This window comes from Acipenser ruthenus, chromosome 8 (assembly GCF_902713425.1).
Source record: "Acipenser ruthenus chromosome 8, fAciRut3.2 maternal haplotype, whole genome shotgun sequence".
NCBI classification, from domain to species: domain Eukaryota; kingdom Metazoa; phylum Chordata; class Actinopteri; order Acipenseriformes; family Acipenseridae; genus Acipenser; species Acipenser ruthenus.
The window spans coordinates 15,338,741-15,366,060 of record NC_081196.1 but is presented as its reverse complement, the minus strand read 5'-3'; the positions used below and the strand labels follow the sequence as shown (position 1 = coordinate 15,366,060).

At 40.6% G+C, this 27,320-nt stretch overlaps 1 protein-coding gene across 1 annotated transcript; it reads left to right on the top strand.

The window, feature by feature from the left end:
* The first annotated feature begins 8,012 nt into the window (after positions 1 to 8,012).
* On the top strand, positions 8,013 to 27,109 carry LOC117407194 (uncharacterized). Its single transcript, XM_034011897.3, has 28 exons — positions 8,013 to 9,198; positions 9,309 to 9,427; positions 9,769 to 9,922; positions 10,354 to 10,478; positions 10,741 to 10,930; positions 11,235 to 11,359; positions 14,713 to 14,911; positions 14,987 to 15,111; positions 15,470 to 15,650; positions 15,738 to 15,853; positions 16,685 to 19,169; positions 19,255 to 19,376; positions 19,472 to 19,697; positions 19,773 to 19,897; positions 22,519 to 22,744; positions 22,816 to 22,937; positions 23,109 to 23,304; positions 23,381 to 23,502; positions 23,587 to 23,686; positions 23,895 to 24,017; positions 24,163 to 24,335; positions 24,552 to 24,649; positions 24,814 to 24,941; positions 25,212 to 25,392; positions 25,807 to 25,951; positions 26,083 to 26,158; positions 26,337 to 26,471; positions 26,948 to 27,109. Exons 1-28 carry the CDS (start codon positions 8,079 to 8,081, stop codon positions 27,073 to 27,075), a joined length of 7,365 nt encoding a protein of 2,454 aa, XP_033867788.3. The 5' UTR covers positions 8,013 to 8,078; the 3' UTR covers positions 27,076 to 27,109.
* Positions 27,110 to 27,320: the final 211 nt, after the last annotated feature.

Genomic DNA, 27,320 nt, shown 5'->3' with positions numbered 1-27,320 from the left:
TGCACAGATTTTCTACAGGTTCCAAAATGAAAAAAGCTGATAGCAGATCAGAAGACCAGGTGGGATGAGCTTCTCAGCACTTATTGTGTCCACCCACCCATCTGCTTCATCTGAGATCTTTATTCAAGACTAATTAGTGTCTTGAAAATGCCAACACGCTTTTATTTTTAGAGTTCACTTCCTACTGAGGAAGCAACAGCTAATTGTTTATGAAACAGTCGCAGACGAAGGAAAACTTTCATCCTTCATTAAATCCGACCAGACTGCCTCTGTCAGGAAGGCTTTTTTGGCATGTAAGTACTGTATCACTTTAATGCTAACTTTTTCTCCAGAATGTTCTGGTTGTAGCTGTTCAAAGCTGCAGCTGCAATCAGGTTCCATTTTACACTGAAATATATAACAGTCCTTGGGATCTGTTCACTGTATTCTTTCATTCTTTTGCCATCTGTGTGTCTGCTTAATAACATACTTGACAACATTTGGAAACTGTTCAGCGGGACGCTTGTCTCCAGGAGGGGAGGGGTCATACGCATCATACACACGTGAGGTGTCATATGCAAAAAAACACTCATTATCATATAATAGACGTATCCCCCCAACTCAACACGACACGACCATCATGACAGTAAAAATAGACTTAATGAAGACTTCTTAACTTTGTATAAGTTAGTGATCAGCAGATGTGTCAGCCGCACGAAGAGCACAGCGTGTGGTTTTTACTAACTCTACTGTGCAGAATAATTTTTTTTTTTTCTATGGGTAAATATCGGGACTTTCTTCCTATGCATCGGGACGTGGGACATTTGCTAGGAAATTGGGACTGTCCCAACCATATAGGGACTGTTGGCATGTATGTAATAAGGACCACAACATTTTTTTAACTCAATAGATGCAACAACTGTCACTTTAGACCCTGGAACTGCAAATAAAAATCAAATTTTATCAGAAAATCGAACTGTTGTGCACTACACAGATGAACCTGTGAAATCCCTGTACAGTCCCAAGAGATTTGACACCTTGTATGTGCTGGGGTGTGAGGAGTTCAACTTTGGACGGCACTACTGGGAACTGGTTGTAAAAAGACAGACTGGGAGATTGGAGTTGCATGTTCTTCACTGCCCAGGAAAGGGAAAACCTGGCTGGGGAGAAATAACATTTCATGGTCTCTGGATTGCAGCGGAGGCCAGTGCACAGGATGGCATAATAATCCGATTTAAAATTGAACATGAACTCCAAATTAGAAAATTGGTGTGTATTTGGATGTTGGCTTTTTATGATGCTGAAAAGATGACTCTTTTACTGTATTATAAAAAAGACATTCACAGAAGCAGTTTATTCTGTGCTCAACCCGTGTAACTGCAAGGGAGGGAATTGTGCATTTTTAATAGCTCTCTAGCGCAACGGTATTCTGAAAAATTTGAATTAACATAAGATAGATGTATAATGCAATGCATGTGTACCAATGCATTTCACTATGACGATACAAAATAAAAAGGCAGTAATATTGTCCCTGAGGTGTGTGTTTGCTTTTTGTTTTGTTTTGTTTTGTTTTGTTTTGTTTTGTTTCTTGGTCTGAAAGTGCAAAATGATGACATGATACTGTAGCGGTTCACAGGCAGTAGAAAGGAAGAAGACAATATGCTTGATTCAAGTTCAATTGCTTTAATTGCTCAGACCACTGCTCTGTCTGCTTCATTGCAATCCTGGAACAGTAACCAGTTTTGAGAACACACACACACACACACACACAATTGGCGGTGCAGCGCCCTCTTATAACGTAGCTCTGCACTTGTATTATAATCGGGTTCCGGAGCTTACACACATCCCATTGGTCCTCAGCCGCACACCAGGACCAATGGGCACAGACAAACAATAGCCAATAACCGGGGACACAGAAAGCACCACACGCGCAGGCTACATTTACACATAGACACAGACAGTCGACCAGCAACTTCAGGGAATACAGAGGGGGAAAGGAACACAATACAACGGGAATTACAGTACAGTACACAATACACAATTACATAGATGCATGGAACGCTACATTGCCCCCACCTTAGTCTCTTTTTGTCCCCAAAAAGTCTACAGGGCGCAATGCCCAAGAGTCCAGCTCCGTAGTTGGGGCGACGCCATGAAATGCATTTCCAAGCATTCAGAACAACCCCTTAAAATGGGCCCAGCACATCAATGGCCACCCTCTCCATTGGTTCACATAGAAAAAATCCAGGAAGGAAATAGGAAATCCAATAGAAAAATCCTATAGAGTTTTGGAACCTTTCCAGTTGGATTTTCTACTGCATTCTAATAGGATTCCTACAGGAATTTCTACTGGATTCCAATAGGATTCCTATAGGATTTTCTACTGGATTCCAAAAGTAGTGCTATAGGATTTTCCACTGGATTCCTTATTGGATTTCCAACTGGGTTTTTTCTATGGGATTCCAACAGGATTTTTTTTATTGGATTTTTATCAAGATTCCTATTAGATTTTCTGTAAATAATAATAATATAATAATAAAAAAAATAATAATATAATTCATTAGGTTCTCTATAAATCAAACAGTATTACACATCTTCAGAGCAAAAACATATATTGCACCAGTTGACTTTCACATTTCTAATGTTATTTGCAAACATTTTTTCTGGAGAACTTCATTTAAACACGCACAGAAAACACACAAGAAAATCCTACAAAAAGTGTATTATTAATATTATTTATTAATTTATTAATTTAATCTTCAGAACTCAGTTTCCTTTTTGATATTTTTTCTTCATCACTACATTTTTGAGAGATGGCTTGTTTGTTTATCTTTTTTCCATTCCTGTTTTTGCATTTATGAAATCTGCAAAAAAAAAAAAAAAAAAGTCAGCACAGGGCAAAGTGGAAGTTCTTGGGCAAAGTTATATATATGTTTTCATTCCGTTTTGGAAATAGGGCTTTTTCTTTCATTTAGTACTAACACATACATTTTGTATGATTTGTATCAAAATTATATCTTAGTTTTTTTAATAACATTTTCACATTGAAGCACAAGTTGAGATATATGAGAAATGTTATATTAAACATAATTACAGAGGTGCTGTGTGATTTCTCTGTAAATAAAAGTAAGCACACTACTAAGCAGTTAAAAAAAGGTTTAACTCACGAATGATGTCTGCAGTTTTCCCTGAATCCAGTGGTGGCTTGGCTTCTTTGCTTCTAAAAGCATCAGAAGTCTTTCCTGTCAAGCTGTGTGTTGCTAGATTTTTCCGTCCAAAGACTGCGCAACACAGCTCTTTGGCCGTCTTCTTGGGATCCCCCCAGGAGTACTGCTCCAACGTGATACTTGTAGACTTATCTTCACCTAGAAGTAAAACAACACTGTTATTTAAAGTGACATTCCTTGTATTTGCAATTACTATTTTATTGATTTTTAAGCAATAAAATAACAATAAATATTTGTCCATCTGCTTGAATGGGATTCATAATGTTATAGTATTTCATAGTGTTTTACAAATGTCATAGTTATTGGTCATATGAGATTTTTTTTATTTTATATGCTTGATATTGTTTTTTTTTTTTTTTAATATGCATTAAATTAGAATAAGGAAAATTGTTAACAGCTAATATATATTATAATCGTAAAATAATCAGTGCATACATACTGTTTTATTGCTGATTTTGATTCAAGATATCTAGATTGTCCAGATTCTGGAACCGTCTTTTGGTTGCACTTTCCAACTCCTTCTCCAGGAGCTCTTCAGGTTCTTCTTCCATTAGTGCAGGCAATCCTGCAATGAATAAGAGTAAATACATAGCAAAGCATGTAATCCCACAAGTACTACTCCAAAAGTACTTAATATTGATATTTTCCTATGAACGCATGTCATGTAACAACCTGCTGAACTGTGATATACAAAGTGTGCCAGTAAGTTTAATAAATAATAGGTACAGAAGTGTATAAGTAGTAAATTAAAGAATACATCTTATTTACATTCTCTCATTATACATTCCACTGTTGTTTATGTTTTAAAACATGTCAGAAATTAAATATTAGGAATATAGTAATGCATTAGTTTATTATGCCGCTAAACTCAGATTGACTTACCTTGTTGTTTATTGATTTTGTTATCAAGTGCACCAATTTTTTTTATAAAGGCGGTTAACTAAATCTTTCAGTTCCGCTATTTCAGATCCCATCTTTTTTTGTTTTCAGTTTTAAATCTTAAAATGTTCTTTTTTGGTGCATTCATCACACTGAGTAGCAGATCTCTAGCATGAGAAAAGAAAATATGGCTTAAACCCTCTTTTAATGCTTTGCTTTTGCCCACAAACTCTTTAAAGTATTATAAAAACATTTATTTTCATTACAAATACTGAAAAAATGTCTCCTGCAAACTCTCTGAGGGTAAACATTTTCTCTCAGTTTTGTAAAATATTGATATTGATGATAAGCTGGACCATTTTACAAAAGTGGTAACTGTGTCATATTGGTAATCAGAAGTTAAGGAAGGGCCACAATAACACTGACACATGTTTAAATTAGAAGTTGAGTGGTTATTTTGAAATCAACCAATAAATATACACTTAAAAACACAAAACAAACAAAAAAATAATTTGATTATTAAAACAGTTCTCTGTAACTCATCCTACTTGTGTATTAATTGTGTCCTCCTTAGGTTTTTGTACAATCTTCTTTGCATTCTTGCTCTTTGTATTCATAGCATTTGCAATCTTGCAACTCCTAAAGAAAAATTGGTTGATATTAGTATAAGTTGATAAACCTTGACCTTAAAAAAAGTAATAAATCAAAACATGTACCAACCAGTATTGGACATCACAAAAAACATATCTGTCCAAAATAATTGCATATGTTTCTTAGTTTTAGATGTTCAGATTTATTCACTTGTAAATTAAAATTATTTTGGACAGACATGTTTTTGCGATATACAATACTGACAGTTTTACGATGTTTCAGTTTTACAGGGTTTTTTTTTTTAAACTAATATATTGCCTATAGTAAAACTGAAAAAGATGAAAAAATCCAACTAACAAGAGAGATATTGGAATGCATATAGACACACTTACTATTAAAGACATTTTAAAAGAACAGATTAAAACTAAAGTGCGAGAAGAAGAAACAGAAAGGAGCGATTTCCAGGTAATTTATGTATATTATTAAATATATCAAATGTCTCATTTGAATGAGTTTCTTTTGTTTTCTTTTTTTTTTTTGTGCTGTGGCATATGCACAAGACAAAGATAAATAATTACTGTCTATCTTCTAATATGTGTTGTGCAGGTAAAAGCAAAAGTTAGTCAAAGGCCTGGACCAAATCAAGGTTTGACACACCCGCTAATCGCAAATTACAAACGTGGTATTGATGGCGCCTTTTTTTTTTATTTGTCTGAAGGTTATTCCTTCTACCTCAGAGGGAACCCGCCATTAATACTGGGTTTGTAATTTGCGATTGTGCGAGTCAGTATTAGCTCATCTTCATCTTCTTTAAATATGTTTACCATCCCCAAACATTATACATGGTTTCAAACCTATACACCGTAGTTTAAGATACAACGGTGTTAATTGAAACCGCAGGATGCACTCCAGTAGATACAAAGTCGCTATTCAAACAGCAGATTATCATAACTCAGGTACCACAGTGACGCCTAGCTGCAGTACGCGCAGACAATAAAACTGTAACGACTTTTTTTTAAAGGGATTCAAAACATTAAGGGGTATCGGTAGGTTTTTATACACGTGTATGTAATTAGCCTATACATTTGTACCGTCCGTATTGTATGTATTTAGCCTATACATTTGTACCGTTGGATAACAAATATTTTTTTTCCAGGCCCCGTTAAGGAACATCTCTATAATTATAGACAGTCAGTAGCAGTAGGAAAGTTAATTATTATTATTTTTTTTAATAAAAAATACATTATATATAAAAAAAATTATTATGATTTCCATTACACGAGAGTAGATGTTAAAACCTCATGCTGATTTGAACTCGGCTCTCGCCAAGATAAGCACCAACTAAGACGTAGGTTTACAATAAACTAATGTGATCCATATGTGTCTCCATCCATTTACGTTTCCTTCCATATGATGATGTAGAATATATATATAATTTTATGTTAAACAAGATGTGTATGTGTACAGTAACGTTACAATGTGTAGATGTGTTTAGCATTGTTTCACACACACACTATATTATTATTTGTTTATTTAGCAGACGCCTTTATCCAAGGCGACTTACAGAGCCTAGGGTGTGTGAACTATGCATCAGCTGCAGAGTCACTTACAATTACGTCTCACCCGAAAGACGGAGCACAAGGAGGTTAAGTGATTTGCTCAAGGTCACACAATGAGTCAGTGGCTGTGCCGGGATTTGAACCGAAGACCTTCTGGTTACAAGCCCTTTTCTTTAGCCACTGGACCACACAGCCTCCATACACATATAATATACACATATATACATACACACACTCTCACTAGATTAGAACAGAAGCAATATTTGCACAATCGATAGTGGAACTTCTAAAACATGAAGACTGACCCGCTATCTAATTTAAATCTATACCTTTAAATCTAATGTTTAAATAATACTCCACTCAATTTAAATAATAATATGGATATAAATAGATCTTAAAGTAACCTTACAGCAAATCCAACAGAAACTAAAAGAATCCAATAGGATTATAGATATTGGAAAAACATGAAATCCTATAGGATTTTTTGACTAGGGCGAGGCCGCGCACAGTGATCAATTTTTCAGATTTATATCGAAAAATGTAGCTGCACGCCAACACAAACAAGTCGCATTCCTTCTCAGCGCCAGACAAATCTCTCGAATGCATAAAATCAGGAAGTTTTATACCAGGTGCTCAGCTTCTTCAAATTATCCAATTTAAACCTATGGGGGCTGAGAACAGGAGAGCTTCAACGTGCCAGTGGAATCTGTGCTGAAACTACAATGTACAATACAAAATAAACGTGCTTTACACAGGTGTTCAAATAAAAAGAAACTAACATTAAATCAAAGGTGATGAATCAAAACATGATTAATATAATCTAAACTGTTCACAAACAGTGCCTAAATAAAGTGACTAAAGTTTTCAATTGTTCCTTTATTATATACATGGATGATGTTCGTTTTCCTATATAATAATATCATAATGTTTAGCTAACTGTGTTGCAAAATTAATTAAGCAGCGTTTTGTTCAACAAGTTAATTAAGATATAAATCATATAGCAATATGTACTATTCCAACTGCTAAATACAAATGTGGCGCTGCATATATTTTTTAAAATTATTTTTAACCTGTCTTCTGTGATCACTTGCCCTTGTCATGGACACAGGATCCACTGACAACCTCATCCTTCCGTAGTCCTAAAGATTTTAACAGGGTCACCACCTTGCCAAGTCTTTGCAACCCCCCATAAATGGTGCCCCTGGCTAACAGTATACCTTTTCATGAACTGATTTATGTGGGGTACTGTATAATAAACAGCGATCTATTTATTTTAACAAATACAATAATATGGAGGTGAGAATGCAACAGACTCAGTTGATCTCTACCAACAGTTACTGTTAGTCATGGAACAAAATAGGACACTACTGAACCGTATTATTCTTAATTTCCACGTGAAGCTTATTTTTTCGGTCTTATTTTTTTTAAGAGAATGTGAATAAATACACAAATACTAAATTTAGTTTACTTGTTATGTTATACAAGTGCATTCATTGATTGCCGTTTACAGGAATCATAGGTACTTCATTTTTATTGTTTCTTTCATTACCTTAATTCCTATTTCTAATGCAATGCTATGTTTTTATTCTCAGTATAGGTCACATTTACACACGTTTCTCAGAACAAAAATCAAACCAGGTGATTTTTTCTCGTGCAGAATTCATTCTAGCAGTGATTTACTAATGATCTGAGAATGCTGATAATTCATCGGCGTCGATTGGCTTGCTAAATACAACTTCAACTAAAACGCTTGAAGCGTCACAGTTTAAATACCCGCGCCTCTAAACCACAGACATATGGCTTGATTTTTTTGTTATCGTAGTTGTAGTTTGGTATACTAGTGATGTTACGGAGAGGGCGGGCAATGCTGCCTTTCTTCTTATTGATCTGGGTCTTGAGGCTCACACAAGCTCTTGCCACAGCTCATGATCGCCTGCAGGATGAAGCGGCTGCAAATTCCATGTCAGGAACAGGAAACTTGGATCGTGGAGGGAACTTGAGTTTAGCTACTGATTTAGCCATTCCTTCTGCTGATCTTTTGTCTGAACATGATTACTTTTCAACAAATAGAAAAGGTGAACTTTCTGAGATTGCCACTGTTGATCTGCAGAATAACCAGCAGTCTCATGATCATGTGTTTGCTGAGACTGAATCTGATGCTGCAAACCATGGGCTTTTTGATTTCAGCCAACATTATAGGTATGATGAGGATGCACTTGAACAGCCTATCTTTTCCAGTCCAGATAGTGATGACTTCAATTCTGATCGGACCAAGTATGTTGTCCCTTTTGTTGCTGATGAATACCCTATGGCTTCAGAATCTGAAGGCGATGTGGAACATGCACTCTTTACTGATCAGAGTAATGACCCTGATGTTGACTTCCCAGAAGTCTTTGCATATGCTGATTTAGTTACTTCACCTAAAGAGAATGTGTCCAATACACTTGTGACAGAAATGGGTATAGGTGAACTTGGCAATGAAGAGTTTGATTCTGACAACTATACATCTGGTACCTACTCTGAAACCCTAGGCTATGATTTTGCCTTGTTTTTAGATCTTGAAAAGGAAGGTAATGATTCTTTGCCTCCTGAAGATGTAGTCAATGGTGACCTTCCTGGCATGCATGCTTCTTTTGACCGCTCTGTGCTTACTGATATAAATCAGGAGTTGTATGAAGCTCTTTCTCCAGCTTTCAAGATTACCAGTGCACGCAACTCTCCTGATCTCTCTGGAGGTCACATGTTGCCAAGCAGCGTCTATGATGCCTCTATAGGACCCTACGGTGTCTTCAATCTACCTATTAAGAACCCAGGAAACTCTTCTCGCCATAGCACAGTGGCACCGGCAGATACTTCAACAAGTGAAGGAGGGCTGACCACCCTGGTTTCGGCAACTACATGCGGTGTCGCCGACATGGCCGTCAAATTGTTTGGTGGAAGGTTGACAGACCTCAAATTGCGAGGTAAGGGTTTTGCTTAGCCTGGTATCAGTTTAATTCTGGAAGAGGCATGGTTATCAAGTCTCATTAACTACTTTCTTCACCCTTCAACCCCCCCCCCCCCCCCCCCCCAGTCGCCTTTATACTTGTTGAAGTCAGCAAGATTGCTCGGAGATGCAGGTACACGGTATTGGAGAAAAAAGGAATTGTCATCTTTACAACTGCCTTCAAAGGTTGCAGTGTGAAGGCACGGGTAAGATTTAGATTCTTAACTTAGTCTGGTGATACTATGCCTTAACACATGAACTTGTTGGCCTTTGTACAGTATAAATGAAAGTGAGGAAGTAAATGCCAGTGCACTGCTGTTAAGCCTTGTAAATATACAACTAATTCAACTTCTTAAATGTTAATCTCTTTTGGGGTAATTGTGTTTTATATTAGAACTAATACTATAGTCTAGTCTAACTACAGAGCATCTACTTTAAACTCCATTGGTCTTTATTGAAACTATCTGTGCTGTGGTTGAAAGATGCAATCATACAGATGTTGGCTAGAACATTCCCATTCAACTTGACGTTTTACCTTTGCTTGCAGGGTGGGCAATATGTGTTGACCCTGATGTGGAGAAACCACTATGTGCATATGTCCTGTCCAATTTCTACACCTGATAAACCTATTACAATCTGTGGTAAGAGTAGCATGACCATCAAACTCCCAGCAGGACCAATAGAAGCGCTTCGTGTAAAAAGTGAGTTGTTTCTGCCTGTCACTAAATGGCATCTTACTTTGGAATGTATGGGTGTATTTGCTTTACAATATAGCTTGTTACAACTCCTTACTTGTATTTGGAACTGGTACATGTAGGCTACTTCTTTCAAGCAGTACATGGTCTTGAACATAAGGATTATAGCACCCCTGTCCAAAAGTACAAGTATTGACTTGTGTTGTGGTCAATCGTAAGATCTGTGGGTAAGATGAAGTAATATATATATATATATATATATATATATATATATATAATTTTTTTTTGCAAATGCTTGGTAGCAATTCTGAGTAATTGAACACACGATTTATTCTAGTCTGATTCCTTACACTGTTAATGTGAGTGGGTGTACCCATAGAAGAAGCTGCGCAATACAGGAAGATCAGGAGATCTCACCAAATTTCTTCCAATTGTAGATAAATTCAACAAATGGGTATCCATTTACGGAGTTGCTGTTAAATGCAAATATCAACTGTTGAGTGATTCAGAGGGAAGGATCACTTTCACTACTTCCTACAATGGATGTCACGTGAGGAGATCGGTACGTGTATCCTGCTTTCCACCAGTATAGAAAACATTATGCTCTGTATACAGGCTGCATTGTAACCTAAGAAGAATGGACCAATACAGTATTTCACCTGTGTGCCCATACAAAATGATGGTGAAATATAAAATGGGTTTATTTTCATTCTTTAAATATTGCAACTAGAATAGCCTTCCTACCCGTAGGAACAGGATAATGTGAAGATTTTATAACTCCAGAACAACGCCAGTGTTTCTGTTTTGTTTTCTCCCCCTCCTAGATGGATCGTTATTTCTATAACATCTACTATCAAATGGCTCCAGGGAAGCTAGGACAGGCACTCATGTCTTGTAGGACAGGAATTAATGTTACAGTCCCACCTGAAGAGTCCTTGCCATCAGTGTTTTGTGCCAAGTCTGGCATGATGATCAAATTGCCTAAAGGAAGTCTTAACACAGTCAAAGTGAGAGGTGAGTAGCATCTATGTTCCTGTGATGGTAATTCTGATAGTCACCCCTCCCTCCTTACCAATCTAGACCTGTGGAAAGTGACGTTGTAAACCATTCACATCTTCTATTGCATACAGTGCTTGGCTTATTGGCTATAACTGGAGTAATGCATCATTTCTGAATTCTGTAACCATTAGAATTTCTAGTAGTCACGTGTATTAGTTCCAACACCGTAATCCTCCAGCAGTCCTTGTCTTGTATAATATGTGTTTTATAAAAACTTCCTGTTCCATGAACTTTTCATGTAATTGCTTGTCTTCTGCAGATGGGTCTGGCAAGACAATACCTGTGGATAGTGTTGCCAAGAACTGCAATTATCAACTCTTTCAAATGAAGACTGGACACATCATCTTGATTGCTTCCTTCCAAAGCTGTCAAATTGCATTTGTGGTAAGAATATTAAGTCCCCCCCCCCCCTCCCCTTAAAGAGTAAGTAACAGTGTTCTGAAATATAGCATTCTACATCCCACGTGTTGCTACAACCGTTTAAAAAAAAAAAACATACCTGTAATCCGTGGCAGTTCTAGGCATAAGCATACTAAGCAATTGCTTAGGACCCCAAGCAGTTCAAGGGGAAGGGGGAAGGGGGAGGGCCTTAATTCGGGTGGATTTTTTTTTTTTTTTTTAATCGCAACTTTTGTATTTTAGTCCTTTTAGAAAAGAGCACTGATTCAGACCAGTACATGAACCAGTCAGAAAACAAATATCAATCGGCACTTAAATTTGAGACATTGGCGGTGTTTACATGCGTTTTAATTGTGCTACTATAGATAGTATAGTGCATTCATGACGTGTCACGCGCAAATGACGCATGATTGTGCTCGTTCCAAAAGTGCACGGCAAAAAGTGTGCGACTTAATTGTCATTACACTTTGGCCTAATTAGTCCAATAAGCAGTAAATTAATGCATTGTGTATTACCATGACATGTCTGACATGCTAATATTTATTATTTTTTTTACACTTGCGTTTTCATAATTTAAACCCCCGTGCTTTTCTCCAGTCCAGTAGACTGCGCTCACACCCTCCCTGGTTACAGTAAATTGTGGACGACAACTGGCTTGTTAACAACATGGCCCGGCGCAAATATAACCTCGTATCCCAGTTACATCCGACCATTACTTCTGGAAGAATAAGTAATCTATTCGGCAGTGACTGTTTAAATGTAGGCTATTATATTTGTGCTTGAATACTGTGAAATCCATCCGATGTAAACTTAACTGTTTGCTAGACAAAATATCTCTGTTTGGACATATGGAGTGACCTAGCAAGTGAATGGGAGAAATGTGTACTTCTGAATACTGCAGTACAGTTTATAGACAATGTGCGGTAGATTTGTGAAACGAAAACCGCATCGTTTATTTTAAATAGCCTACGGTAACGTTATAAAATATGTGAAACTTGTTTTTTCTTTTTTTTTTTTTTTTTTTTTTTAAATTCAGGGCCAAAATAATTCAGTATGGTGTTAAGCACCAACCGTCTCTTGGCCATTTCGCCAGTAGTAGGCCTATAACGACATGATACAAATATATATGTATACAGCACTGTGTAGAAATACATCTTGCATTGAGAACACCACTGGAATCGGAATAGTTAATTATGCCATACAGTTCACGTGCAGTCAAGGTTTTGGTAAGTAGCATTTTTCAAAACCATATCGTGTGCAGTATTAAAATATAGTATATTGTGTATTTGACATTTTTATTTATATTATGTGTAACACGGGCCATCGTTTAACCTTGAAAAAATAACAGTACCTGAAGCAGATATACGCGTTTATCATATGCACAACAAAGTGTTATAAAAAAAACGCATTGTTTTCAAAACTGTCCAAAATATTTAGTACCACTTGCCAATCTAAAACTTGTCATGTAATCAACGTTTAATCGCGAACAGTGCGTTCAATGCACACATGACTAATTTACATATTCAATAGATACGTTAAATAAGCCCTGTTTTAAGTGTCATACAGTTGGGCGGTTACTGCAGTCTGTCTTTGGGATACAAAAGTACATATATAAAAACAAAAAAACCTAAAAGCCCAGTCTTTAACTCGTTTTATTTCCTGTGTGCGTTCGTGCCTGAAAATCGATATTTATTTTTCAGTGATCCGATTTAAAGTGTTTGTGTTACTCAAGTACTATTGGTTCATTTCAAAATACAGAATGTCTGGCCAATCACGAACCGAAGTATTGCCATGCGGTCTAATTTGACAAGCTGTTCCGTCTGGTGTGAATAAGTTTTTAGCTTTCAATGCAGTGAAATACGGATTGTTGGCTCAATACTAGTACATTCCTAGCAAAGGGCTATCGAGATGAAATACCGTCAGATTAAAAACGCAAAAAATGTCTTGCGACTGAGCTCTCTCCAATTTCCCTGCCATCAGTGATCTGGGTGGTAACAAATGGACATCAATCACACTGATACTAGGTAGTAAGCGTTTTATTGTTTGTTTAATTCGCACCCGCACTGTACGTTTGTCACCAAGAGTTGGTAAAAATACATGATTTGCCATTTGGTATCACGGAATAGTCCTATGTCACTTGAGTGATTGATGCTAGCACTGAGGCTTCGTTGATTTTAATTAATTGGTAATTATAATAAAATGATTCCAACAACTAGAAACCTGTTTGAGGGACTATTTTTATCCAAAAGTAAATATATTTTTCCCGTTATAATACTGTAGCTTTTATGATTGTATCCATCACACACTCCAAGGCTTGTGCGTTTTGTTGTATTATGTTATTGTACAGACTGTTTGTTTGTTTTTATGGTTTCATTTTATTATGACCGTCTCAGATGGGGGTACGCGGTCTACTTTTACCTTTTTGTGTTTTTTGGTTCTTTTTTGGAAAGAGGTATGCAGCTTAAAGATTGAAAACCTCGGCTCTAATGTGATTTGGTACAATGAATAGCCTCTACTCGGTGATACACCAGCATGACTGACACATTTCCCAATATTTTCCCCAAACGTTAGTGAGTATTGTAGATACACCTTGGTTGTATCTACAGCTTTACATTTATTATTTTTTTGTTCAGAAACAAAAGGTCAGTAAACTCTGGCAACAAACAAAAATAAGAAATGGTAGTTGGTTCTGAGTCAATTATATTGATCCCTTCACTGAAGAAAAATGTCCCCCTAATGATAGGGGGCCACATTGACCCTCCGTCTGAGTCCTGGAGCATACACTGGATGAATGTTCCGCTGACGCTTTTGACGCAGCACTCTTGGTGTGAAAAGCCCTTTATTGTAATCTACATACTTGAACATGCTGCTTACAGGATGTAAGTCGCATAGCAGGTGCATGCTGAGCTGACGTTTTTTTGTTGTGATGCGCATCAGTGGGCTCTTGTGACCAACATCATTTTGAGAAGCGCTTTGAAACCTACTTTAAAGTTCTTGAAGTGTAAAGTTGTCTGGATGCTCACCATGAAAAGAGAAATTACAGGTATGTTATTTAAACTGTTGTAGCAACAGGTGGAGATGTGTAATGTTGTATTTTCAATGAATATTAAATATTGCTGTATACTTCCAGCAAAGTACTTCAGTACAAGCAATAATGAATATGCAAATAACTACATTTCCTTAAACATTTCTAATACTTGAATAGAATTTGGTAGCCAAGTGTTTGGGTGGTTCACTGATGCATAAGCTTAGATGGGCTAAATGGCCTCGCCTCCTTTGCAATTGTCTAATGCATGCTTTTAATATGCCGCTGTCTCATCCTTCTCTTGTACATGTAGAATGGAAACTATGTCCTGGCCATTATCTATACAACTTATTCTGGAGGCTTTGCATCAGTGCAGATAGAATGCCCTACCAGTGGAGAACCAACAAAACCCCCTCCCTCTACAAAACCCATTCCTCCAACTCCTGTCTGCGGAGCTTCCAGCATGATGGTGGAGCTGCCTGAGGGGCCTCTGGAACAAGTCAAGATAATGAGTGAGGATTATTTAGATTTTATATGAAATACATACATTGTTCTGGTAATCTCATGGAAACTTGTCTACTTTGCAGATAACTCTAATGGGCTATGGGTAGTTGTCAAGGATGTCCCAAAGAACTGCAACTACACACTGATGAAGGCAAGAGGAGGAAACCTCTTCATAACCTCCTACAAGGCCTGTCATGTCAGGATACTGGTAATGACTAACCCCAATTTGATCTGGGAAATGAGATATAAATAAGTAGGGCCCATAATATTGGGTTCCATGTTCTGTGCATATTTAATGTATAAAGGCATTAAGATTATGGAGGCTTTTTAATGGTTAACTTGTCTTTTAGATATTATTTAAGCATCCAGATCTGCTGTAAAGCAAATGAAAGAATAATCAATGCTGGGTGATTTGACTTCTTATTTATGATTCACAGTTTGGTACAATGCATCAGATTGATTCTGGTGTTGTACCCTGAAATATTGGGCCTTCTAAATTCTGCCTAATTCTGCTAGTTCCTGTTTGCTTGACTCTAGGCTATGTGTGCTTCTTCTCCTTGCTCTAGACTAAAAACTATGTCTTGAATATACGCTACATGAGGATGGGAAGTGCATTCTTTGTGAATATGAGATGCCCAGTAACAGAAACCACTACAGGGGAGTCAACAAAACCTGCTGTAGTCTGCAGAAACACCAGCATGATGGTGGAACTGCCCAAGGGATCTCTGAAGCCAGTGCAGGTCATTGGTGAGTTGGATAGTGATGGAACAAATCCTTTTTGAGGGTGGAGTCTGATCAATATAGAACACTTCTCTCAAACCTTTGTTTTTTTAGATGAAAACAGGTTGGTGGCTGTCGGTGATGCACTCAAATGTGGGTATCTCGTGGTAGAGAGAGGAGGAAAGATCATCTTTACAGCTGTTTATGCAGCCTGTGATGTAAAGATTGTGGTAAGGCATGGTTTAATTGAACTTAATTTGTATATAGGGGTATTCATTTCTAAATGTCCCGAACAGTGGAATTGTAAGAATGAGCAGCAGTCAAGTTATTTCATACCTCAAATAGCAGTGTTTTAGCTCGGAGCCAGTTGCCCAACGTTTCGATATGTTGTCCATGTCTTTCTCACGGGAGCATGTGTTTCGATCAAAACATTGGAGGTATTTATAGATCTTTGGCATGACAACTACTTGTTTATTCAAATCCATGATTTCATCTTGCATGATGTAATGGTGTTCTATATATGATCTAGTTGAATATATAGATGTAAATAAAAACAAGTCATTTGTACACTACAATGCTTGATATTGACGAGGTGCTGACCCAGTATAAGGTAATTACATGTAATGAAAGTAGAGTCTCTATAGCAATGCAAAAGTTCAAAACTCTTTCAGCCAAACTTTGTTTAGATGGCTTACCAAAAGCTTCTGTAGAGACATTCATGGTTGCACTCGTGTCCTCTTGCTTCAAAGGGATTAATTATTCAACTCCTGGCTCTTTTGTTTTAATTCTGTATATACAACTCCAAACTACTCCACACAATAGAACTTGCAACATCACTCCTCTCGCACAGCATACAAGCAGGCAGCACTGCAGAAGAGCCCAACCAGCGCAACACCAACTGATCTCTAGGAAATGCTATTATATTTGAGTGACTTGGTACCCAACTAATATATATATATGTATGTCTTGGTATATGTGCTGATTTCACAATGTAGAAGTGGATTACAGTCCTTCCAGTCTTCAACTAGTTCTGTGTCTTACACTTTTTTTGTTTTTTTCAGGATGGAAGTTACATCTTGACCTTACTCTACACAACCACCGCTGGTAAACGAGGGTATGTGCACATGAGATGTCCAACAAAGGCCACTACAACCACTAATACGAAGCCAACAAAGACTACTAAAACCAGTGCTGGGGAATCGAGCAGGAGAGCTAGAAGAAGTGCTGGGGATGCAACCAAGACGACGCGAAGAGGCTCTGGGGATGCAACCAAGACGACGCGAAGAGGCTCTGGGGATGCAACCAACACAACACGAAGAGGCTCTGGGGATGTAACCAGGACGACACGAAGAGGCTCTGGGGATGCAACTAGGCCAACGCGCACTCCTGGGCCTGCAACTAGGCCAACGCGCACTCCTGGGCCTGCAACTAGGCCAACGCGCACTCCTGGGCCTGCAACTAGGCCAACGCGCACTCCTGGGCCTGCAACTAGGCCAACGCGCACTCCTGGGCCTGCAACTAGGCCAACGCGCACTCCTGGGCCTGCAACTAGGCCAACGCGCACTCCTGGGCCTGCAACTAGGCCAACGCGCACTCCTGGGCCTGCAACTAGGCCAACGCGCACTCCTGGGCCTGCAACTAGGCCAACGCGCACTCCTGGGCCTGCAACTAGGCCAACGCGCACTCCTGGGCCTGCAACTAGGCCAACGCGCACTCCTGGGCCTGCAACTAGGCCAACGCGCACTCCTGGGCCTGCAACTAGGCCAACGCGCACTCCTGGGCCTGCAACTAGGCCAACGCGCACTCCTGGGCCTGCAACTAGGCCAACGCGCACTCCTGGGCCTGCAACTAGGCCAACGCGCACTCCTGGGCCTGCAACTAGGCCAACGCGCACTCCTGGGCCTGCAACTAGGCCAACGCGCACTCCTGGGCCTGCAACTAGGCCAACGCGCACTCCTGGGCCTGCAACTAGGCCAACGCGCACTCCTGGGCCTGCAACTAGGCCAACGCGCACTCCTGGGCCTGCAACTAGGCCAACGCGCACTCCTGGGCCTGCAACTAGGCCAACGCGCACTCCTGGGCCTGCAACTAGGCCAACGCGCACTCCTGGGCCTGCAACTAAGACGACGAGAAGGGGCTCTGGGCATGTAACCAGGACAACACGAAGAGGCTCTGGGGATGCAACCAAGACGACGAGAAGGGGCTCTGGGCATGTAACCAGGACAACACGAAGAGGCTCTGGGGATGCAACCAAGACGACGAGAAGGGGCTCTGGGCATGTAACCAGGACAACACGAAGAGGCTCTGGGGATGCAACCAAGACGACGAGAAGGGGCTCTGGGCATGCAACCAGGACAACACGAAGAGGCTCTGGGGATGCAACCAAGACGACGAGAAGGGGCTCTGGGCATGCAACCAGGACAACACGAAGAGGCTCTGGGGATGCAACCAAGACGACGAGAAGGGGCTCTGGGCATGCAACCAGGACAACACGAAGGGGCTCTGGGGATGCAACCAAGACGACGAGAAGGGGCTCTGGGCATGCAACCAGGACAACACGAAGGGGCTCTGGGGATGCAACCAAGACGACGAGAAGGGGCTCTGGGCATGCAACCAGGACAACACGAAGGGGCTCTGGGGATGCAACCAGGACGACGAGAAGGGGCTCTGGGCATGCAACCAGGACAACACGAAGGGGCTCTGGGGATGCAACCAGGACGACGAGAAGGGGCTCTGGGCATGTAACCAGGACAACACGAAGGGGCTCTGGGGATGCAACCAGGACGACGAGAAGGGGCTCTGGGCATGTAACCAGGACAACACGAAGAGGCTCTGGGGATGCAACCAGGACGACGAGAAGGGGCTCTGGGCATGTAACCAGGACAACACGAAGAGGCTCTGGGGATGCAACCAGGACGACGAGAAGGGGCTCTGGGCATGTAACCAGGACGACACGAAGAGGCTCTGGGCATGCAACCAGGACGACGAGAAGGGGCTCTGGGCATGCAACCAGGACGACACGAAGAGGCTCTGGGGATGCAACCAGGACGACGAGAAGGGGCTCTGGGCATGTAACCAGGACAACACGAAGAGGCTCTGGGGATGCAACCAGGACGACGAGAAGGGGCTCTGGGCATGTAACCAGGACGACACGAAGAGGCTCTGGGCATGCAACCAGGACGACGAGAAGGGGCTCTGGGCATGCAACCAGGACGACACGAAGAGGCTCTGGGCATGCAACCAGGACGACACGAAGGGGCTCTGGGCATGCAACCAAGACGACGAGAAGGGGCTCTGGGCATGTAACCAGGACGACACGCTCTCCTGGGAATGCAACCAGGACAACACGAAGAGGCTCTGGGGATGCAACCAGGACAACACGAAGAGGCTCTGGGGATGCAACGAGAACCATCACTAGGAAGCCAACTGAGAAGACTGAAACCAGTGCTGCGGAGGGAACAAAGGCCCCTACATCTGTTGTCTGCAGAGCTTCTAGTATGGTGTTGGAGCTGCCTAAGGAACCTCTAAAACGTGTCCTGTTTCTAGGTGAGCTAAACTTTTGGTAGATATTGGAGAGGCATAATGTCTGACACCTAGGGGTCCTTCTGGCAACCTTCCCTTTTCTTTGTAGATAAATCCAACCAGTGGGTAGCTGTCATTGATGCTCGCAAGTACTGCAACTACACCTTGTCTCAGGGAATCGGAAGGAACTTCTTCATAACGCCCTACACAGCCTGTGATGTCAGGATACTGGTAATCCTTTTGATCAGATATCCAGCATCTTGTGTGATGCCAATTAAAAGCATGACAATCCATTGGGTATACTAATAATGTTTTCTTTGTTGTAGAATAAAAACTATGTTTTGAAGCTATGGTATCTGACAACTGGTGGAGAAAAAGGGTATGTGCTGATGAAATGTCCCACCAGTGCTGGAGAACCAACAGAGGCCCCTTCACCTACAACCACCACTAGGAAGCCAACAGAACCAGTGCCTATTGCAACTACTATCTGCAGAGCCTCTACCATGATGGTGGTGCTCCCTCCGGGACCCCTGGAAGAAGTCTTACTAATGGGTAGGTTGTGTGTGTTTGGTGGGGGGTATTTCTTTTAATTAGGGAGATTAATGTGTGGTACCATCTCTTTTGTAGATAAATCCAATAATCTGGTTCCTGTGAAAGATGCCCCCAAGTACTGTAACTATAGTTTGGTAGAGGGAGAAGGAAGGAACATCTTCATAACGCCCTACGTAACAACCTGTGATGTCCAAATACTGGTAAGATTCCTTGTCCTAATGTGTACATTTCTTTTAAACATGATTATTTATTACTTTGTCAAGATGGCCTAGCACAGAAATGACCATAATTTCTCATCGTGGCAGTAACGTACATCAAGTTCCCCACTATTTAGCTGCCTATTTACAGTACAGAATGCTGCCCATGCCCTCCTATAAAAAATACAATGAGAAATATATATTTATATTACTCTAATTGTGGGGCTGTCATAATTGCACAGGCTGTGTGGTCCAGTGGCTAAAGAAAAAAGGGCTTGTAACCAGGAGGTCCCCGGTTCAAATCCCACCTCGGCCACTGCCTCATTGTGTGACCCTGAGCAAGTCACTTAACCTCCTTGTGCTCTGTCTTTTGGGTGAGATGCAAGTGACTCTGCAGCTGATGCATAGTTCACACACCCTAGTCTCCTGTAAGTCCGCCTTGGATAAAGGCATCTGCTAAATAAACAAATAATACAAACTACCCATTAAAGATAGGAATTGATTTCAATCCTGTTGCACTGAAGCAGGGCTCCAGTATACAACAAGCTTGAAGTTTCTCAGTATTTAAACCACCAAGCAAAGCAGATTCATTCATTTCAAAACCAAAACAGCATTTGCTTCAGTGCGGTTTGCACCATTTGAAATAAAACAAAGAATTGGCGTACTAATAGAAAATACAAGCAAGCCATATTTTTGCCCAGAAGGAATAAACGGCTAATGCTTAACAACGGTATATTTCGAATCCCACTCCAGCCGTCAGTTGCAAAATCTGCACGTTGTTTTGTCAGTCGGCTGCCTACATCCCCTCTAACTGTAGAGTGACAAAACTATTAATGTTGAGGTCTTTTCAGCAAATGCACTGAAACGTTGGTGTTTTCTTGTAGCTCTGGATTCCAAAACTATGAAAAGGCAAGTGTAGAGATACCTTTTGGTGAGGGTTCCTTGTAGTGAGTTTTTTAAGTCGGTTTTACAAGCAGTGTAGATTAGTCCACAGTTAATTCTGTGTAGATACCTCTGCAGTGAATTTAAAGTGGGACGGACATGGTCTTCCCAAATTCTCTAATCGCACAGGAGCCTTTCATTGACTTATTCCCAGTCCTTGGTCAATGATTTGATCCAAGTAAAGGCTTAACATTTCATAGGTTCATAGCTCCACCCGTTTCCTGTTGCAATGAGCTTGCATTTAGTATACTTTTCAAAAGAATGGTTTGCCTCCTCGGAACTCTTGCAGAATTTTTTATTGTCATTAATTGTTCTCCCCAAGCCATTTCTCAAATTCATCCCAAATGTATGTATATTTAAATATTTGCCAATTTTATATACACCTTTTTATTTTATTCCTTTAACTGAAATTCTTGTAATGCTATTGTACAAAATGTAATTGGTCACAAGCATGTTCTCCTCAATTAAATTTGCATCTTCATGCATAGCTAGTTTCAGTGTGACATACCCTCCATTATCCACAAGAGGGCAGTTACTCCACATTGGACAGTTTTGAAAATGATGTGGGAGACGGCAAGTCTGATCACTTTGTATTCAGTCCTAATCCGGAATATTGTATGTTCCCTTGTAAACAAAGGACGACTGTTCTGATGAGTCTGCATTTGTTTAGTTTTAAGTAGCTGACCCTCCCAGCAGGGGTTTTTGTTCAGATTGTAAAACTGCTCGTCCCCAGATTGTAATCAAATTAAGTCCATTTCTTTTCAGATGGGGTCATTCTCTTCAAAGAATGGATCTGGGAAGGGGTTGAATCTCACACAGATTCTCGTAACACTCGAACTGCCGCGGTTATACTAGTACTTGAAACCACCACCGGCATTCATTGACAGTTGCATTTGAAACTTCAATATTGAAATGAAACTATCGGATACAACTCCAGTTTTATTCGAAACGCCATACTTAACTGAACAATTCAACAAGTTCTCAATTGCCACAAAGCACTAAAAAAAACAACTATATAATTTAAAAACTCGTGTGTAAACAGGTCTGTGTACATAAACGGTAAAAATGGAAGTAGTTTAATTTTTATGACGGTAACGTATGTTCTCTTGCATGTGTCAGTCGGTGCAGTAGCCTGCTTTGCAGTTTTCTGATCGATGTTTCTGCGGAAGCGCTGTGGCGAGCTTAAAGATTAATTCCCTATTGATTTTATTTTCCAAGGTGCATTCCTTGTAGAAAGTGAAGGAATTGATGGCTGCCAGGTCTGGTAGAGAGAACAGACTTGTATACAAAATATTGCAGGTTATATTCAAAATAAAAACATGCATTGTAAAAGGCAATCAAAATGACAGCTTTGGCGGTTCTATGTGGGTGGGATTATAACTTCCTTATTTTTGTGCTCCTGCCTTTCAAATGCCATCAGGGTATTTTAATACATGTATTTTGGAAAAGTCAAACGGACGACTGCATAACTTTGACACAGTAATTTCTATTGGTGGGGGGGTGGAAACCTCAAACTGGCAATGACTGCCGTGGCGGTTCTTGTGTTCGGGTGTGGGTTTTTAGGAAGTTTAGAATCCTGATAGTCACAGACCAATGTATTAACGAAAGGAATTGTATTGTATACTTTCTCCACCATGCGAGTACTCTAGCATCTTGTCCAAACTCCTCCCTTTCCTCTACAGAATAATTCTTATGTCCTGACCCTACACTATACCACCACTGAGGGGGTATTTGTCTCTGTGGGTATGAAATGTCCCACCAGTGCTGGAGAACCAACAGAGTCCCCTTCACCTACAACCACCACTAAGAAGCCAACAGAACCAGTGCCTATTGCAACTACTATCTGCAGAGCCTCTACCATGATGGTGGTGCTCCCTCCGGGACCCCTGGAAGAAGTCTTAGTAATAGGTAGGTTGTGTGTGGGTTATTTCTTTGTTTTGAATTGAGGGGAGTTTTAATGTGTGGTACCATCTTTGTAGATCAATCCAATGATCTGGTTCCTGTCAATGATGCCCCCAAGTACTGCAACTATAGTCTGGTAGAGGGTGAAGGAAGGAACATCTTCATAACCCCCTACACAACTTGTGATGTTAAAATATTGGTAAGATTCCTTTTCAGAACAAACTTCAGTTTCTCTATTGGTGATAAGAGGCCCCTTGTTTTATAGTTGTCAGCAGATTAGGTGATGCATCATGTTTTAGATATGCTTGAATAACTTTCTTGTGACTTACTCCTAGCATCTTGTCCAAACTCCTCCCTCCTTCCTCTGCAGAATAAGAATTATGTCCTGACCCTACACTATACCACCACTGAGGGGGTGTTTGGCTATGTGGGCATGAAGTGTCCAACCAGCGCAGCCCTACCAACAAGATCTCCACTCCCTCCCTTTGGGGTGTCTGTCATCTGCAGTGATACTTGCATGACAGTGGAGCTTCCTGGGGGACTTCTGGAAGAGATCCAATTAATGGGTGAGTGGGATTGTTACTTGGTCATTTGGATGCTTGAAATGGGGAAACATGCTCCTAAATGTGGCATTTGTTGTAGATGAATCCAATAACTTGGTAGCTGTTGCCAGTGCTCCCAAGACTTGTGGCTACAGTTTGGTGAGGGGAAATGACAAGAACATCTTGACTGCCCCCTACAATGCTTGTAATGTCAAGATACTGGTAAGCTGAGGGCAATTGCAGATTTCATACCCATTTGTATTACAAGTGATCAAAATCCTGTCAATGGTCCATTTCTGTTTGTAGAACAACTTCTATATCCTGAGAGTCCTTTACACCACTCTTACTGGGCAGCATGGAGATATACATGCCAAGTGTCCTGTTCCTGGTCTAGTACCACGTGAGGGTAGGTTTTTTTTTTTTTTTATTCCCGGGACAGTTTTTTAAGCCATTCCTAATGCAGGAGTGCTATGCTGTTGCTGCACCATTTTGCATTGACTTGACTACAATATGTGCCTCCTTGTAAATTGAGGATTTACCTACCAGAGATATCACAACCTAAACTACAGGGTCTCCCCTATACAACAAACCTTTTAAGTTTAATGTTTTTGCAGGTTGCAAGATACCAAGAAGTCAGCAGGTTGCTTGTGGTCCACCTAATGCTGATCCACAACTCTGTGTGGCCAATGGATGTTGTGTGGATGCAACAACTTCCCAGTGTTACTATCCTTTGGATGGTATGGCTTGGTTTTACTTTGATATAGCACTGCTCTTCTAATGAGCAGGACAATGGTCCTTCAACTAAACAGATTTCCTACAAGTTTCACTATTGCATGTTTTTTTGTATTTAATATAGCCTTTTCTCTGCTTCTACTTTTTCAGCATGCACAGCAGATGGGCATTTTGTGTTTGCAGTTTACCGCACCTCAACCAAGCCTGAAATAGATCCTGGTAGTCTAGTAATTGCAGGAAACCAATCCTGTGCCCCTGTAATCTGTACTCCAGACTTTGCTGTCTTCAAATTCCCAGTGACTGGCTGTGGGACACATGTCTTTGTAAGTTAATGCTCCTATGGGTATTGCAATTTTGACACTGCTTTTGTTACTACAAACGTAGCATTAGGACTTCGGGGCTTTACAGTCCATATTTAAGCCAGATGTTTAAGGGGTGGTGTGATAATCTGATGGAATACCAGTGGTTTTGGGCTGACCCACTTGATTGCATTACTTTTATCGGCTACAGTGTTCTCACCTCCACGCTTTCTTGTGCAGATGGTGGCAGAGACTACAATCTATCTTGCTGAAGTTCATGGCATGGTTCGAGGGACCGGGCAGGTGTATGGAGAAATTACCAGAGACAGCTCTTACCGGTAATATCTTTCAGTGGCTGGGAACAGGCAGCCAGCTAACCCTCTTGCTGAAAAGGAAACTTATTTTGCAGCATACATTGCTGGTTGCACTGAAATGAGGAACTCTGTGCTAACGGTCAACTAAATTGATTCTTTGTCTTCACTGTCTCCTCTCTGCACTGCAGCCTCCAGGTGGAATGTCGCTATTCTAAAGGAAGTTTGGCCAGCACTGGTTACTTGGTGGTGAACCCACTGCCTCCATCAGCAGCCTTGGCTTTTGGCTCACTTGGGGTTAGGTTAAGGATTGCCACAGGTAATTGAACTAAATTCTTGCTGCTCTTGCATTTTATTTTATAAATGTTGAGAAGGTTATGGTATACATGATGTGACAATGGTAATGTCTTTTGGTATAACTTCTCCCATTTAATCTTGTGGAACTAGGCCTATGTTGAGCATCAGTCCCATGACTGCCAGATGTGGATCTGGCTGTGGAGTCTCTTTTCTTTCAATGGGTTGTGTTGACACTGAAGTACATGCAATACCAGGAGTCCTGGTTATTCTACCGCACTTACCTCTCTTACAGACGCCAGCTACACAACTTTCCACCCACTGTCCCATCTGCCCCTGAGCTTCTTGCTTGGAAGCAAGGTGTATCTGGAAGTGCAGCTTATGAACCCTCCTGACCCCAATGTAGTTCTGCTGGTCCACTACTGCATCGCCTATCCCCAGTCCTCTCAAGCTGCCTGGGTGATCCTCTATGAAGGGTGAGTATCCTGCATCATTGATAGTGTTAATCCTGATTTTCTCCATTGTGACAAAGCAACATTTCTAGGGCTTTGTCCAACAGCATCTGCCAGATTATGACCAGTAACCAAATTGCTGATCTTATTTCTCTTTCCTTCTGAACTCAACCCTTCAGACACTTACCCACTCACCAGCTACACCATAACGTTTTGTATTTGAGATGTTCATGTAGGATTGTAATTTTAGCAACTGCTTAAGTGAATGGCCCATTAACCAGAGATTAAAAGATGGGAGTCTTTTTTTGCAAGTTGCTGTAACAAATGCCAGCTTTTTAGGTTGTCGCAGATAATCAGTTATAATACGGCTGTCATTAACTTAAATCCTCCCAGTTGGCAAGTGTCTGACTCCTCCATTCTGAAATACCTACCCCACAGTTGTCCAAACATCCTGGATTACAGCAGTGCTGCTGGCCTCCATGTCGAATACGATAACATGCCTGTATCCAAGCACACTCGACGCTTTGAAATACAAAGCTTCCAGTTCCTGGACTACAAGACCAAGCAGCATTTGGATGAGGATGTGAGTATCTTTGTTTTTTTTGGTCTAATTTTATACTCAAGCTTGCCTCCAAATGCGGATTCACAAATAGTATATTTTAGACTTGCAGACTTACAGTTGCTCTATCTAACTTTATTTTTTTTACTATTTAGATCTATTTTATGTGTTCAACTGAAGTCTGTTCTCCTGAACGCCGTGTTTGTAATGAAGGATGCTTTGATGGGAGAGGTATGTTCCATTTTAGGTCAAGCCTTCAATTATTGCAGCATGAAGTCTTCAATCGTATGCATTTCAGAGACTTTCCCTGAAGTATTTAAATTCTGCTCCCCTGGTTAACTAATTTGGACAATAGTTATACCACTTGATAAAATGCTGTTTTAGTTATTCCAGATGACTCCTTCCACAGATATGCCTGTTCCAGTAGATCTTGGTGTGGGAGGGCGCTGTGCAGGAAAGCCTTGTCCTGGGAATGTAGTCAAGCGAGCTGCTCATGGTGAAGGAACCTTCATTTTGGATGAGAATGTGCTCCATGAACAAACGGGTAAGTGATTTCTGAGATGGTGTGTTAAAGCAGTAATAATCCTTTTATGTATAGTTTATTTTTTTATTTATTTCTTAGACTCCCTTATCCAGGGCGACTTAATTGTTACAAGGTATCACGTTATACATTATTTCACATTGTACAGATATCACATTATTTTTACATACAATTACCCATTTATACAGTTGGGTTTTTACTGGAGCAATCTAGGTAAAGTACCTTGCTCAAGGGTACAACAGCAGTTTTCCCCCACTGGGGATTGAACACACGACCCTCCGGTCAAGAGTCCAGAGCCCTAACCACTACTCCACACTGCTGCCCTTTAAAGATGGAGATTATCTTGTTTTTGGCTTGGGCCAAAGTTCAAAAGCAACTCCAAATTGACTGGTATCTAGGTCTGGGCAAAGTGCCTGACCCCTCATTTGAGCACCAAAATCTCTTGCTTGCCACCAAATATCTCTTTCTTCCTCTTGCAGAGAAGCACTGGACACACTTCCATGGTCTCCTGGGGCTGCTTGGTTTGCTGGTCCCGGTATCTGTTGTAATGCTCTTCCTCAAAAAATGGGTTGTCTGGAAACTGTCAGATCCTGGAGAAGCAGTCTAACTTGAATAAACATAACTTGTTTAAAATTCTGTCTTGTGTTATTCACATGGGGGGGGGGGGGGGGGGGGCATTGACAATAGAGTAGAATTGGAGAAACTTCACTATTCACTTCCTGAGGGGCCATTCATTAATTGTAAACTGCTTTTGTACAGTTCATGTACTTGCTGGAATACCAGGAACTTTGGCTTGCTATGCAATTCAGCAGTGTCATATGGTGAAATCATCTGTATATGGGCACCTTCAAC

Excerpts from the sequence above, each read along its gene's own strand:
- LOC117407194 (XM_034011897.3), top strand. The coding sequence starts at position 8,079 with ATGTTACGGAGAGGGCGGGCAATGCTGCCTTTCTTCTTATTGATCTGG. Across the intron at positions 9,428-9,768 it reads GTTGCAGTGTGAAGGCACGG|GGTGGGCAATATGTGTTGAC; the intron begins GTAAGATTTAGA and ends CTTTGCTTGCAG. Across the intron at positions 10,931-11,234 it reads TAACACAGTCAAAGTGAGAG|ATGGGTCTGGCAAGACAATA; the intron begins GTGAGTAGCATC and ends TGTCTTCTGCAG.